The 14839-nt window shown below is 37.8% G+C and overlaps 1 protein-coding gene across 1 annotated transcript in view; it reads right to left on the bottom strand.

Moving 5' to 3' along the window:
* Positions 1 to 2762: 2762 nt before the first annotated feature.
* The window catches only part of GLIS3 (GLIS family zinc finger 3), a 585734-nt gene continuing 573657 nt past the window's right edge, over positions 2763 to 14839 (bottom strand). The window contains 2 exon segments of the mRNA XM_021006269.2: positions 2763 to 7855; positions 8077 to 8259. Of these exon segments, the coding sequence (XP_020861928.1) occupies positions 7719 to 7855; positions 8077 to 8259 (320 nt within the window). The 3' untranslated portion in view covers positions 2763 to 7718.

The following is a 14839-nucleotide window of genomic DNA, read 5'->3' as shown; positions in this document are numbered from 1 at the left end:
TTCTTCTTTACAGGAAACCAATATACTGATAGATCAGGAAAATGCTCTAGGCAAAATATTTTTTAAAAAACCAAACAACCACCAGATCTCTTTACCTCATCTAGTATGGAAGTGCAGAGGTTACCCACAGGTTTTGTCCCATTTTCATTGGAATTGGAGCTTTGATTTGCTCTGTTTCTGACTTGGGATAGTTTTTCCCTTCTTAGGCAAATTGTTGGCCTCTCCTGGGGACTCAACCTATTAATGCCAATTAATGTGTACACCCACTATAGCTCAGATCTCTTGAGATCCACCAGTTTATATCAGGGATTATAAGCAGGCACCACCAGGCCAGATTAAAGACATAGTATTATAAGGATTTTGTTAGGTCTTTAACAACTTTTATGATATCCTAGTAGAAAAAAAATATACACACACACATATATATGGAACACACATGTATACATACATACACACATATACATATGCACATATTACATATGCACGCATAAACACATATGGGTATATTGTATATATAGACTGGATGACAATGAAAAAGATAAATTTATAACTGGTTGAATGAGCCTACAGAGAGAGAAACTCAACCTAAGAAGGAAGCCTTTTAAAGAAGTGGTCTTTCAATAAGGTCTAATCCTAGGCCTTGTCATAGTAAACAGTTTAAGTTATTCCAAGTTGAATACTTTGAATGTTAATCATATTTTCTGATTTCACGAAGCTGAGAGGGACAGCTAATACCCTGGATGACAGAAGTCTCTGCAAAAGAAGTCAATAGCTTAGAATAATGGGCCAATTCTCACAAAAATAAATTTAGTAAGAATCAATAAGAATAAAAGCTAAACATGAGTTAAAAACAGAACAGAACAAAACAAAAACCTTACACAAGTACAGGATAGGGAGAATATGTTTTAGTGAACTACAAGGTAAGTATGAGTCAATAGTTTGACATGGCTACCAAAAAACGAATGCAATGTTAGATTGCATTAACAGAGATGTAGCATCTAGGACAAGGGAAGTACTACTCCCACTTCACTCAGCATTGGTTAGGTCAGGCCTGCACAACATACCACCCACAGCAGCTCTGCGGGCCACGTGTATGTTGTATAGGCCTGTTTTCTGTCCTCTACGTTTTTCGTGAGCTGCCCAAAATCCTTTTGTGGGCCAAATGTGCAGGCCTGGGGTAGGCCATCTCTAGATGTTATGTTCAGTTCCTACTGCTATATTTTAAATGAGACATTAATAAAATAGAGCTCACCCAGTGAGAGGGAGCAGGACAATGAAGATGGTGAGTAGGGAAGGGAATGAGCATTTATTAAACACCTATGGTGTTCCAGGTACTGTGCTAAGTACATTACAAAAATCTTATTTGATCCTCACAACTACGTTAGGAGGTAGTTGAAATCATAGACCTTTGATGTAATAGTGGGACTTGGATTATTATGTTATTACTTCTGATAATTACCTCCCACTAAAGTCTATTCTAATGGCTCATTGAATGGCTTCCTGAAGGCTAACACTAAGAAAGTACCAGTTTTATTGGGCTGGAAAAAAAACTCAAATCTGGTCTGGCTATGCTATATCTATTGACTGAGGACAAGCAAAGTTAAATTTGGAGACTCATTATTAGAAGATTGGCCACTGGATGATGCATTGATGATATTTTTTTCCTTTGTTTTTTGGAGTGGTGGTATACAATAAGTAATTGAGGGAATACTAAGATGTGGATGAGTTGAAACCTGGATCAGTGGAAGAATTAGCCACATTGATGACATCCCAGTGTTGAAATAATGCTTAAATAAATATAAAAACTATTTAGTGAGCTTCCTAAATCAAACATAGTCTCCTGGAGTTAGCCCCATCTTTTCTTACGGCTATTAGCCATCTTACATTGTTTTATTCTCTCCCATGCCCTAAAACAATGAAGCCCTAGAAACAAGCACACGGGCAGTTTTCTAAGATGCTTTCTATGATAATGGTGTGTATTCATGCTGGATTCCCTTCATTTATTTGTATTGGTTTTGAAAATGTTTTTGCTGGATTTTTAAAAAAATGTTTCTGACATTCTCACTTGAAGAGTAGTTTGGGAGAGAGCTAACCAGTAGTTCTGCAAGATGGCACGTTCCAGACTGGAAAAAAATTAGACCACTTCTACTGGGAATATTCGGGACACAGTAGCCATCCAACACTCCTGTCTTGCTAAGCAGTGCCCCAGGGTGCAGCTCAATGAAAGGGTCCACAGCTTCAGTCATCAGCACACAGAAATCTCTTCACCTTGAATGTCAAGCTTTCTGGACTTTTTCAAAGCACGATATCAGTATATAGCATCATGTCTGAAAGACCTACAAACCCCAAGGCCCTGCACACATTTAACCACTTTGGGAAGCAGATTAATAGAATAACCAATAAAACATGTATACGAGCTTTAATTAAGTCTGACAAAACCAAACTTCATGTTTTATTTATGGGCAGTACCAACATGTAAAAGATTCAGAGAGACACACGTTTTTATTGTCATTTCTTCCTCTCATATCTATAATTGAATCCAGGCTTCGACCTTGGCCTAAAGCAACATGGCATTTAAAAACTGCCCTTGGAGGTGCTCCTCCCCTCCCCCACTTATCTGCTTCTAATTATACGAGCTGGCTCTAATATGACAGAGCCTAATGGCAAAAAAACCAAACAAACAGAAAACCCAAACCAAAACAATAGCTAGGCCAGTTATGCTTGCAAGGACACCCCAAAGGACAATTTCCACCATGCTGGGGTTGTTATACATTTCCAGTTTTATTTTGTACCAAGTGCACAAACCCTTCATTTTACCTTTGACATAAAAAAGGACTTCATGGAACAAGACAAAATAACTTATGATTATATGAAACATAACTGTGACAAATCACAAAACTATACATATTAATAGAAAAAAGTACCTAATTCTTTAAAAGATTTATGACAATAGGCACCAGATGTAGCACTAGAATAGAATCAGCCTGATATACAGTATGATATATGCAGTTCATATCTATATGTGAGCATATATAACTATGTACAAGAGTCTGTATGAGTTATGGAAAACAGATTTCCATTTCTTTTCTTCCAAAGTGCTTTGTGTAAGTGACATTACACAGGATGCTTTGCTGTCTGTACAAAATAAATCCTTTTTTTTTGTTGCACATACTATTATTTTCCAATGTGTGTCTCTCTGCTATAGCTGTTCATAGAAAAAAAATAACCACACAAATTCTATTCTAACAACCAAAAGTGCCATTTAAAAGAAATGCTGATGACATGGTTGAAAGAGTGAGATCAAAATCTCAAATGATGCACAAAGTCATTATATCCAAGCCTTCAAGGCAATCAAGATAGAACGGTGGTCTTGGGCAGATGAGGGCAACATTTCCCCACATGAGAAACTAGTCTTATGACCAAGCTTTTTTGATTTTCTCATAATTAGCCATCCCTAAACCCACAAGTGGGATCACCATTGTACACCAGTAGAGAGGTCCTTTTACAACCACAGAGTTGCCTCTGTGATACTTGGCGAAGAAGGCAAGGGGAGATGAACAAAGGGCTGGTGAGGATTTAGATCATAGTGGATCTGAATCTAAACTATAACAGCTTTTTGGATGTAATGCCTTTTGAGAATTAAGACAATGCAGCAAACAAAATGTCTTCAGGCGTGTTGCTTTAATACCATCAGATAACTGGCATTGGACTATGTGTATGTGGTATTTTCACAAGCACCTCTTTAAAAAAAAAGATAGAAAAGGAAAAAAAAACGAGATAGACAATTCCTGTTCAGATAGTTCACAAAAGTTACATAATAAGCTAAAAATGGATAGGGAACAATTTCTAAAAGTAGGCTTACAATAGTGCCAGAATAATAATGAAAGCACATACACACTTCCTGCAGGTATTAGGTCCATCTAAGACAGGGCTGAACCTTGGATCCCTGGTAAGCGATGACATAGAGAGTTGTGTAGGGGTGAGATTTTTATACTTTAGCCACTCTTTCTTCCCATTTATCCAATTATGTATTATGGGGCTGAAACAAGAACAGGGACAGGGAAAGAAGGAGGTTTTACAGGTTGGGCTTTCCATCTGTGGTGTAGTGGAAAGAACACTGGCCCAGGAGTTAGAAGACTTTGGTTCAAGTCTTGACGTTGCCACTAATTCCTCGTGTGGCCTTGGGCAAGTCACTTTATGTCTCTGGGCCTCAACGTGCTCATCTACAAATGAAATTGAACTAGATGACCTCAAAAATCTTTTCCAAAAGATGGTCTTCTAAGATTTTATGAATATCATAATAGTAATAGCATTATGAAACACTTCAAAGTTTATAAAGTGCTGCAAAAATATCTCATTTTTCTCTTCACGACCCTGACAGGGAGGTTACTAGCTTTACCTCCATTTTACACATGAAGAAAAACCGAAGCAGAATCTAAATGTTTTGTCTAGTGTCACACAGCTAGCAAATGTCTGGATTCACATTTGAACTCATGTCTTCCTGACTCCATGCCAGGCACTCTAACCACCAAGTTACCGAGGAGAAATCCCTGATTTCATTGCCGATGGCCCCTCCTGCAGTACCTATATGGTGGCTTTCATGCTATAAATGCTGTGGAAGTCAGGAGAGGTGGGCGATGCCTACAGAGCCTCTCTGCACTTTCACTCCAGGCAGATGCCAGTGATGGGGTGACAGTGCCTAAGGAAGAGCTAGAAATAACATTGGTGGTCAGAGAACCAAGTATGTCTTCATAGGAAGGCAGACTGTTACTGGGAATGGTTGCCATCTTTTAGAATAGATTGCTGATCGTCATTCTTGAATTTTTCTGCTTCACCCTAATAGCCCCTTTTCCATGTTAGGATTAATATCATAGTCACATGATATGACAGTGAGATTAATTGGTAACATCACCAATCTATGAACTGTCTCACCCAACACAGCCCTTTTCTTCCTTTCTCTATATGAATAAATTGTATGTACTTTGAATAAGTCATAATTGCTTCAGAGTTCAGAATTAATTGATTATCTCTGAAGAGTCTAAAGCCATTTTCTTTTCTTAGCCTGAGTTTGACAAAGGTCAAATAGCAGGATGATTTAGACAAAAGAGATTTTACCATACAAGTGTACAAAATGTGTTTGTACATTTTATCTGCACCTGAAAGAATATAAGTGTCTTGAGGGCATGGAATGCTTCATTTTTGTCTGAATTCTCAGCACCTAACATAGTACCTGGAACCTAGTAGGTGCTTAATGTTTGCTGACGTACTGATTTATAGGCTCCTGAAAATGTGCAAAACAGTTCAATTTTTGTTTTTAAATTATATTTAAAATGTATTAGAATAACTTTATGTAAAACAAAATAACTGCTCCCCAATTAAGCACTTTTAAGTTTGAATCTTTCTTTACTGGTTTTTCCTGTAGTAGGGCCCATTTGCATACAGAGAAGTTAGCCTATTTTCACCTGGGTCCATAGTATAGAGCAGTGGTATCAAACTCAAACTGAAACAGGCCACTAAACCATGCATAAGGATTCCTTTAGGCCACATGTTGACTTAGAAAACCACATATTAAAATAATCTATATTATATTGTAATTTTATTCATTTTGTTAAATATTTCCCAATTATAGTTTAATCTGGTTCAGGTCCACTTGGGGGTACTGCTGCAATGGAGCCTGTTGGCTGTGTGTTTGACATCCCTGACTGACACACGTGTTCTTCTCTCAACTCATCATTAGACCTAATGTTGGGACTGAACTTCAGAATCCTGTAGGAAAAGATTTACCACTGAAGCTCAGAAATCACTCAGCAGTATTTGAAATTACCTATTATTTTAGGCACAACACCAGATTTCTTTATTGGCCTATTAATAGTTTTCCTAATGAGGTTATTTCCCATCCGCTATTACAAATAAAAAGGTAGCTTTAGTCTTTAAATATAATGGCATCAAAACATGTTTTGAACATTTTGATAGTCTCATGCCCCAGAACTTGTTAGTTTTATTTATTTATTTATTTGGCTGGGCAATAGGGTTAAATGACTTGGCTAGGGTCACACAGCTACTGAGTGTCAAATGCCTGAGGCTGGATTTTAATTGAGGTCCTCTTGACTCCTGGGCCAGTGCTCTATCCACTATGCCCCCTAGCTGCCCCAGAATTTCTTACTTTTAAAAAGATATCAGAAATAGTAGCTTTCTACCTCATCTTGAAATTTATGAACCAAAATAGGGCAAAATTTAAATTCTGGGCTTCCGAGCTAGCATTTCAAAAATGGTGACTTCCCATCTCTCTTCCATCCCCTATTCTGTATCCCTTGTCTCAAACTTCCTCCATTATCACTTTCAACTGGTTTCTTACGAATTCTCTCCAAAGCTGGTAACTGGGTGTTATGAGTGGAATGGCCTGGGCCCGAGCTGGAGTTGTGCAGGAGGAGGAGACCAATAGGTGGGGAAGAGAGAGAGAGAGAGAGAAGGGGAAAAGGAAGAGCAAAGAGAACAGTACCAGGCTGGGAGAAGAGGGAGGACAGTATTTACATAGTAACTGTTCACCTTAGTCCCCCATTCATTTCCTCCTATACAGATGCGATGTCTGGAACCTCCCTCCCAGCTCCCCCAGACTCTGCCTCATCCAGCCAAAGGCCTGCCAATGTCTCACCTGGCCAGAGCACCAAAATGGGATTTAATGTATCAGTTTGTAGCCCTTCTCTTGGCACAGGCTCCTTGGAATGGAAGGCCCAAATCTTACTGAATTAAATCGGCTCTAAGACTTTGCATTCAGTGCTGGAGGAACACAGCTGATATAATTCAGCCACTCATCTGCTAACTACAAAACTGAAAGATCAAAGTACTCCCAAGCACTGCTGGGTCTGTGTGGGCAGGATTTTAAAGGCTGGGGAAATACAAGTAGGGGTCTTTATTTACTTGGCCATGCCAGAAACAGGCCACAGGAAAGTTGTTGAGTTCTTTTGTTTGTTTTTTCTTCTTCTTTTAAGTGCGGAAAAGGTACCCTAATTCTTACAAGTGGAAGAATTGGCTAGGATAAAAGTAAGTTGTCTTTTGAGTCGCTGTACTTGGCAGATTATTTTTATTCACTGCATAAAATAATTAGAGAAATATCAAAAAGCAATCTACTGGTAAGCCTGTGGGTATAAAGTGGGAGAGCTGAACCAAGCTTGCTGGAGATCCTGGGGACAGGGGGCATCCCTGGAGGGCCTCTGGAAGGTGGTGCCACCAGAGGCATCTGTCAGAAGCTCTTACTTTTTTTTTTCCCCTTTTATGTTTGGCTTTACTTAGCTGCAGAAGCACCACAGAGCCACGTGCCTGGCATAGCCCTGTGCCTTAAGAAGCTTGTACTGTGCCTCAGTGTCCTTGCATGAAAAGAGGATTGTCCCCAAACCAAGCCTCTATTTTTTCTTTCATGATTTCAGTGGTTGCATGTGAAAAGTCTCCCAACAACAGCCACTTTCTCATTCAGTCTTTGAATTCCCTTTGAATAGATAGTTGCGGTTGACACATAACTTAGCAAACAGAAGGAGAAAGAGACATGACTGCTGAGCTTCTGAAGGCTTGATGAGGACTCATATCTCCCATTCCTCTTCTGCAAGGATCCTTCTGTGCCCCTGGGCTTTGCAAACCCTGGCACTTGGAGTCCTGACTGGGATGAAGTGAAGGGGTTTCGAAGCAGAGGATTTGGGGATGAGCATTAGATGCCTGGGTGGCTTTTAGCCTTCAGTATAGACAGAAGAGAGCTGGCTGGGGCAGCGATCCACAGCACTGATCTGTAGGAAGGTGGCATCTTCAGGTCCATTTCGTAGAGACTCTCCAAAGATACCTGTGGGGCCTGATGGCAGATCATACACTGCAAGAGAGAAGAGGAAGCTGTTGGTGATGGGTCACTTTACAATGGAGTCCGCCCAGCCAACAATACCCCTAAACAACATTAGCCTGCAGGGCAAGTTTAGGGTAGACCAGAGAGAAGTGAGGAGTCCCTGGTAAGATACAAATACTGGGAAAACAAAGGGAAATCACCCCCTTCTGATATTTTGCCCATGGTTTCTAAGCCACCAATATCAAACAGACCTGTAATGCCTGAATGAGCTGAAAAAGCTCTGTGGAAAACATCGAACCCTGCCTGGCCCATGGGTGCAGGGACAAGGCAGTCTTCAAAGGAAGGCACCATATTGCAGGAGTTGCCATGGGCCATGTTTCTCTGAGGATCACTGTAATGGGGGGGACAAAATGTCTGCAGCTGCCCGTAGAACCCTGAAACAAAGAAATAACCTTGAGTTTCCTGCAAAGCATGAAGGGAGCAACAAAACATTAGAGAAAGGGCCCCAAAGACCCTTGTAGACTCACTTAGTATTTAGAAGAAGGCTGTCCTTTAAAATGAGCCATTTCAGTGACACCACTGGTATTTACTACAATATGGGTGCGATATTGTATAGTGGAAAGACTAGATTTGAATCCCAACTCTTCTACTTTCTCTGTGTATGACTTCATACAAGTCATTTTCTTTGAGCTTCAGTTTCCCCATCTATAAAAATAAGGGATTTATCTAGATATCTAAGCTCTGTTATAGGTTTAATCCTGATAACTAAAGTAGCCCAGGAAGGTCATACTGCAGGTGAATTACCACAGATAACTGGAAGTCATTAAAAGTTGTTTGTATAAATTGTTCTCCTAGTTCTGTTTGACTTCACTTTGCAGCAGTATATGGAAGTCTTACCAGATTTCTCTGAAACTATCGCCTTAATCATTTCTTGTTGTTTGTTATTTTTTAATTTTTTGGTTGGGCAATGGGGGTTAAGTGACTTGCCCAGGGTCGCACAGCTATTAAATGTTGTGTCTGAGGCCAGATTTGAACTCAGGTCCTCCTGAATCCAGGGCTGGTGCTCTATCCACTGCGCCACCTAGCCGCCCCTCCCTTAATCATTTCTTAAAGCATATTAGTATTCCATCTCAACTTCTTCAGCCATTCCACAGCTAATGAACAATTCCTTAGTTTCCAGTTCTTTGCCACTTCAAAAAGATCTGTTATAAATATCTTTGTTCAGAGAGTTCCTTTTCTTTGATCTCTTGAAGGTAATAAACCTAGCAGAGGTATTACTGGGTCAAAAGGATATATCCATTTTTAACAGTTTTTTCTTAATTTTTACACATAGTTGCAAATTGCTTTCCAGAATGGCTGGAACAGTTCACGACTCCATCAACAATACGTTAATGCACCTGTTTCCCCACAGCATTTGTCATTTGCCTTTTTGTATGTGAAGTGGTACCCTGAGTTGTTTTAATTTTCATCTATCTAATTATTAGTGATTTACAGCATTTTTCATGTTGCTTTTGATAGCTTAGACTTCTTCCTCTGTTTCATATTCCTCCACCATCTTTATAAATTTTACTCAATTCCCTGCATAACTTATAAATGAGTCCTTTATTTGGACTTTGTTTATCCCTAGTTTCTGCGAGATTACTTTCCAGCATTCCCAATACTTTTTGTTGAATAGTGAGTTCTTGACTCAACAACTGGGATTAGGGGTTTAACAAACACTAGACTACTGTGCTTATTTGCTTTTATATATTGTATATCTAATTAATTTCACTGATCAACCTGTTTCTTACCCAGGAACAAATTGTTTTGATGATTATGTCTTTGTAGTATAGTTTGTTCTAAAACTCCCTTCCTTCTTGCCTTTTTTCCTTAATTCTCCTTATATTCTTGATCTTTGTTCCTCCAGATGTTTGGTTACTATTTTTTCTAGATTTATAAAGTTATATTTTGGTAGTTTGGCAATAAGGAATTTAATTTAGATCATGTAATTTTTGTTACATTGGCTTAGCCTACCCATAAAGAATTAATACTTCTCCAGTTATCTAGATTAATATTTGTGCAAAGAGTAGTTTGTAAATGTGTTTATATAGTTCCCGTGTATGTCATGGCACAGGTAGATTCTCAACTACTTTATTTTGTCTGTAGTTATTTTAAGTGGAATTTCTCTTTCTATCTCTTCCTGCTGGATTTTGTTGTTAATATACAGAAATATAGGTGATTTGTAGTTTTTTTCTCATATCCTTCACCTTTGCTGAGATTATTTTAGTTTTTTTAGTTGACTTTCTTGAGTTCGCTAATTATCATATCATTTATTTATTAAATATAATTTATAAAAGTGATAATTTTATTTCCTCTTTGCCTATGCTTATTCCTTAATTTCCTTTTGCTTATTGATAAACTTAGCATTTGATGCTAAGTATAATTACTTATCAGATGATGTAGGAATTTGGTAGGATTCCTTTATTTTTTTTTCCCCCAAACAGTTTATTTTTGGAATTTCTTTTTCTTTAAATGTTGGGTAGAATTAACTTGTAAATCCATCTGATCCTGGGAAGTTTTTCCTTGGGAATTCGTTTATGGCCTGCTCAATTCTTTTTCCATGATGGAGTTATTTAAGTATTGTATTTCTTGTTCTGTTTATCTGAATAGTTTGGATGTTTGTAAACATTGATTCATTTCACTTAGAGTGTCAGTTTTATTGTCATATACTTGGACAAAATAGTACATAAAATTGCTGTATTTCTTCATTGGTTATGAATTCACCCTTTTCATTTTTGATAATGGAAATTTTTTTCTTTTTAAATCAAGCTAGCTGGTGGCTTATCTATTCTATGTTTTTTGTTTGTTTTTAAACAGATCCTAGTTTTATTTATTAGTTCAATTTTCTTTCTTTCCATTTCATTAATCATTCCTTTGATTTTCAGGATTTCCATGTTGGTACTTAATTGAGGGAGGTTAATTTGTTGGTTTTCTAGTTGTTTTAATTGAATTTCCAATTCATCATTCTGTTCTTCCTCTCTTTTATTGATGAAAACAATTCAGGGATATAAAATTTCCCCTAAGTAGCGCTTTGGCTGCATCCTCAAATTGTTGATATGCTGTCCTATTGTTGCTATTTTAATGAAATTATTAAATGTTCCTATGAATTGTTTTTTGACCCCTCCCATTCTTTGGGGTTCTTTAATTTCTAATTGATTTTTAACCGTTGTTTCAAAGGCAGCTTATTGAATCTAATTGTTACTGTGTTGTGGTTGGTCAGTAAAAGATGCAGTTAGTATTTCTGTATTTGTTTGTCAGGTTTTATGCCCTGATACATGATCAGTTTTTGTGAAGGTGTCATGCGTCCAGAGCTGAGATATATTTTCCAGATCCCCATTATATCTAACTTTCTGGAATTCTATTCAGGTTCTTCTTTGCTTAGATATTTTTAGGTTTTAGAGGGGTAAACTGAGATCCTACCATTATTGTTGTACTGTTGATTTCCCCCTATAACTCATTTATCTTTTCCTTAAAGAATTTAGATGCTTTTGGTGCATATACATTTAGCATTGACAGTAATTCTTTCTATCATACCCTGTAGCAAAATGTAGTTTCCCTGTTTATCTCTTTTAGTTAGCTTTGTTTCTGATGTTGTCTTCTCTTAGATTATGATGGATACCATTGCCTATTTTACTTCAGATGAAGCATAGTAAATTAAGCCCTTTTTTTAAACTCTTATCTTTTGGTTTCAAGTTGCTTTTTTTTTTTTTAAACAACACATTGTTGCATTCTGGTTTCAAATCCATCCTGTTTGCCAGTTTTGTTTCATGGATGAGTTCATCTCATTCACAGTCCTGATAACTAATTGTGTATTTCTCTCCCTCTTATTCTCTTATACTTTTCCTGCTCTTTTTTCCTACCCCATCTTTAAGGGTTTGTTTTGCTTTTGAATAGTCACTCTTAATCTATCTGCTTTTATTCTTCTGTTTATTTCTCTGGTGGTTGAAAAGTATTTCCTTACCCAACTCTGTGTGTGTATATGTATATTCCTTCATTTGACCAGTTAAGATGAGCTTAAGATTCAAGTATTATTCCTTCCTTATTATATAGATTTGAGTTGGAAAAAAATAAACCTCACAAATACAATATAGGAAAGGCATAGCTAGATAACAACTCATAGGGAAAAGATCTAGAGGTTTTAGTGGACTGCAAGCTCAGTATGAATGGGTTATGGCATCCAAGAAAGCTAGGGAGATATTAGGTTTAACCAAGAGAAGCATATTGGCCAGAAATAAGGAGATGTAGTTTGCCCTGGTCAGTTCACATCTTGGAGTAATATCTTCAGTTCTGCATATCACATTTTGAGAAGGATATTAATAACCTGTCCAGAAGAAGACAAGCAGGATGATGAAGGAACTCTAGATCATGCCTTATGAGGATTGATTGAATGGAATAGAGATGGTTAGCCTGAAGAAAAGACTTGGGAATATAATAGCTATTCCCAAAGTTCTGAACTCTCATGATCTTTTTAGATCATGATATCTGTTATCAGGTATTTACTCACAGCTCTTCCTCATCATCCTCACAGTGCAACAGAATCTAAGTCTCTATTCAAGTAAATTATAAAAATCTAAGCAGACTCACCATCTTCTGGAAATTGTTGATTCTTTGACAAAACCACTCTCATAAATGATTATCCACTGATATAGACCAAAAGTTCTCACCTTAGTAAATGGTTTCGTTATCTGCCATGGCTTAAAAAAAACCAAATCACCTAGTGACTTTCACTTAGCTTGACTGGTACTTGGAAAGTAGTCAGTCACTCACTGGGCTCTGACACAAAGCCTCTCCATGTTGATATCTGTCATAACTCTACTGGCTTAACCTTCAAAGGCCTAGGGTCATTTTGACAGTTCCACACAGCATCAGAGAAAGATTTCACTGAAGGATTTAGTCACAAAATTTCTCCAATTTCAGCAGATATTTTTGCTTCCAGAAAGGGATGGGGATGAAAAGCCATGCAAATAAATAACTTTAATAGGTCATAGGCTTCCAGCTCAAGTGAAATTGGTGCACTAATCATCACAGCCAGTAGTGAAATTTCCACTATACTGGTCCATTCCAAAGGTGTGGTCAGAGCAATCAGTAACTGAATACCTACTTGAGTTCCCTTATTTTCAGCACATGTGGCCAGAGCTTATGAACTCCTGGAACTGGAAGAGAACTTAGAAATCATATAATTATTCCAGCCTATGTAGTTGCCTTGTCCAAGCCATCAGAGAAGCTCTTGCTTCAATTCAAACACAGCCAAGGTCAGTAATCCTCAGTCTCAGTGGGGAGGGATTAGTGGAATAGACAGAATGATTTTTTAAAAATTGGTAGTTGAAAAATAAAAATAATAAACTTTGAAAAAAGTAAAACCAGTGGCCTTCCCCCCTCTTCCCAAATTTATTAGGCTTTTCTATTGTTTTCCAAAAGGCACAGAAAGCACTTTTTAAAAATCACCTTCTTGATTTCAGTATTTATCAGAAATGCTGGTGGTCTTTTTTTTTTAAACTTAAAATTAAATAAGGGCTTGACTACAGAGAACCATAGAATAGCAAGTGGCATATTTAAAAAGGAGGGAAAAGGTCAAACAATCAGTATAAGGGCAGCTTAAGGTAATAAACAAAAACCCTTTAAAGCCTACTCTGAAAAGGACAGTAATAATAGAGATTCAGAGTAAGAGAACAGGGGTTTTGAACCCAGGCCCCATTATGTATTTATGTGGCATAGTGGAAAAAGCATCAGACAGATATAGTTGCAAGGCTGGAGCTAGAATCCTGGCTCTGGCTTATACAGCAGCTGTGTAATTATGGCAACTTGCTTTTCTGTTTTTGAGCCTCAGTTTGATCATTGGTGAAATTGCAGGTTTGGGCTAGATTTTCTTCAAAGCCTTTTTTTTTGGCTTTACCTCCAAATACAATAATGAAACAGAGAGGTAAAACATATGGCCTGAAGGTAGCCACAACACTCCCCAATATGACCTGAACCAGATTAAATATAACTGGGAAATATTTGACAAAACAAATAAAAATACAATAGAACATAGATAATTTTAATGTGCGGTTTTCTAAGTCAATATGTACCTACAGTGATCCTTGAATCATGCTCCCTCTTTGTCCAATGCTGCATCCTTCAGTAGAGTGTAAATTCCCAATGGAACGTAAGTTTCTTGAAGGCAGGAAGTTTCATTTCTACCTTCACGTCCCCTTGGCCTAGCACAGTGCCTGGTAGTCCATCGGTGAACGTTTATTGAGCACCTACTATGTGCTAGGCACTGTGCTAAGCCACGGGGATACAGAGAAAGGCAAAAGGCGGTCCATGCCTTCAAGGAGCTCACAATCTAATGAGGGAGATGACATACCAACAACTAAGTATTAACCAGCTCTCTACAAGATAAGTAGGAAATAATCAAGAGAGAGAAGACACTAGAATTAAAGATTAGACGCTGCTGCCTGTAGAAGGTAGGACTTTAGCTGGGACTTAAAGGAAGCCAGGAGGCAGCAACGAGGAGGGGGAGCCTTCCAGGCATGGGAGACGGTCAGAGAGAATGATTCGAGCTAAGAAATGGAGTGTCTTGTGTGAAGAGCAGCAAGGAAGCTGGTATGACTGGATCAACAGGCATGTGTGGGAAGGTGGAGGTGAATATACAGTAGGCCTTATTATGTTTAACAGTTATATATTTAATAAATGCTTGTAGAATTGGAATTGAAGTGAATGAAGGAAAAAATGTGAACAAATACCGAAAGCTATCGTATGAACTGGAATGACTTTTGTTGTATTGTACATTTAAGAGCTCAACTTCTAGAAAGCTTTTGTGAAAAATCAAATGAGATAACATATTTAAAGTGCTTTTCACTTTATCTGTTGGATATCCATTGGAGAGCTACATAAATGCTTATTATTTATCATCATCATCATTATTATTATTATTATTATCATTAGCAGCAGCTGGTCAATTGCAATAGCTCAAGGAATGAACTATTAATGGAG

This window comes from Phascolarctos cinereus, unplaced genomic scaffold, assembly GCF_003287225.1.
Source record: "Phascolarctos cinereus isolate Bilbo 61053 unplaced genomic scaffold, phaCin_HiC Scaffold_4;HRSCAF=312, whole genome shotgun sequence".
In the NCBI taxonomy this organism is placed as follows: domain Eukaryota; kingdom Metazoa; phylum Chordata; class Mammalia; order Diprotodontia; family Phascolarctidae; genus Phascolarctos; species Phascolarctos cinereus.
Note: the sequence above shows the minus strand (reverse complement) of the source record. Positions and strands in the feature narration are given on the sequence as shown.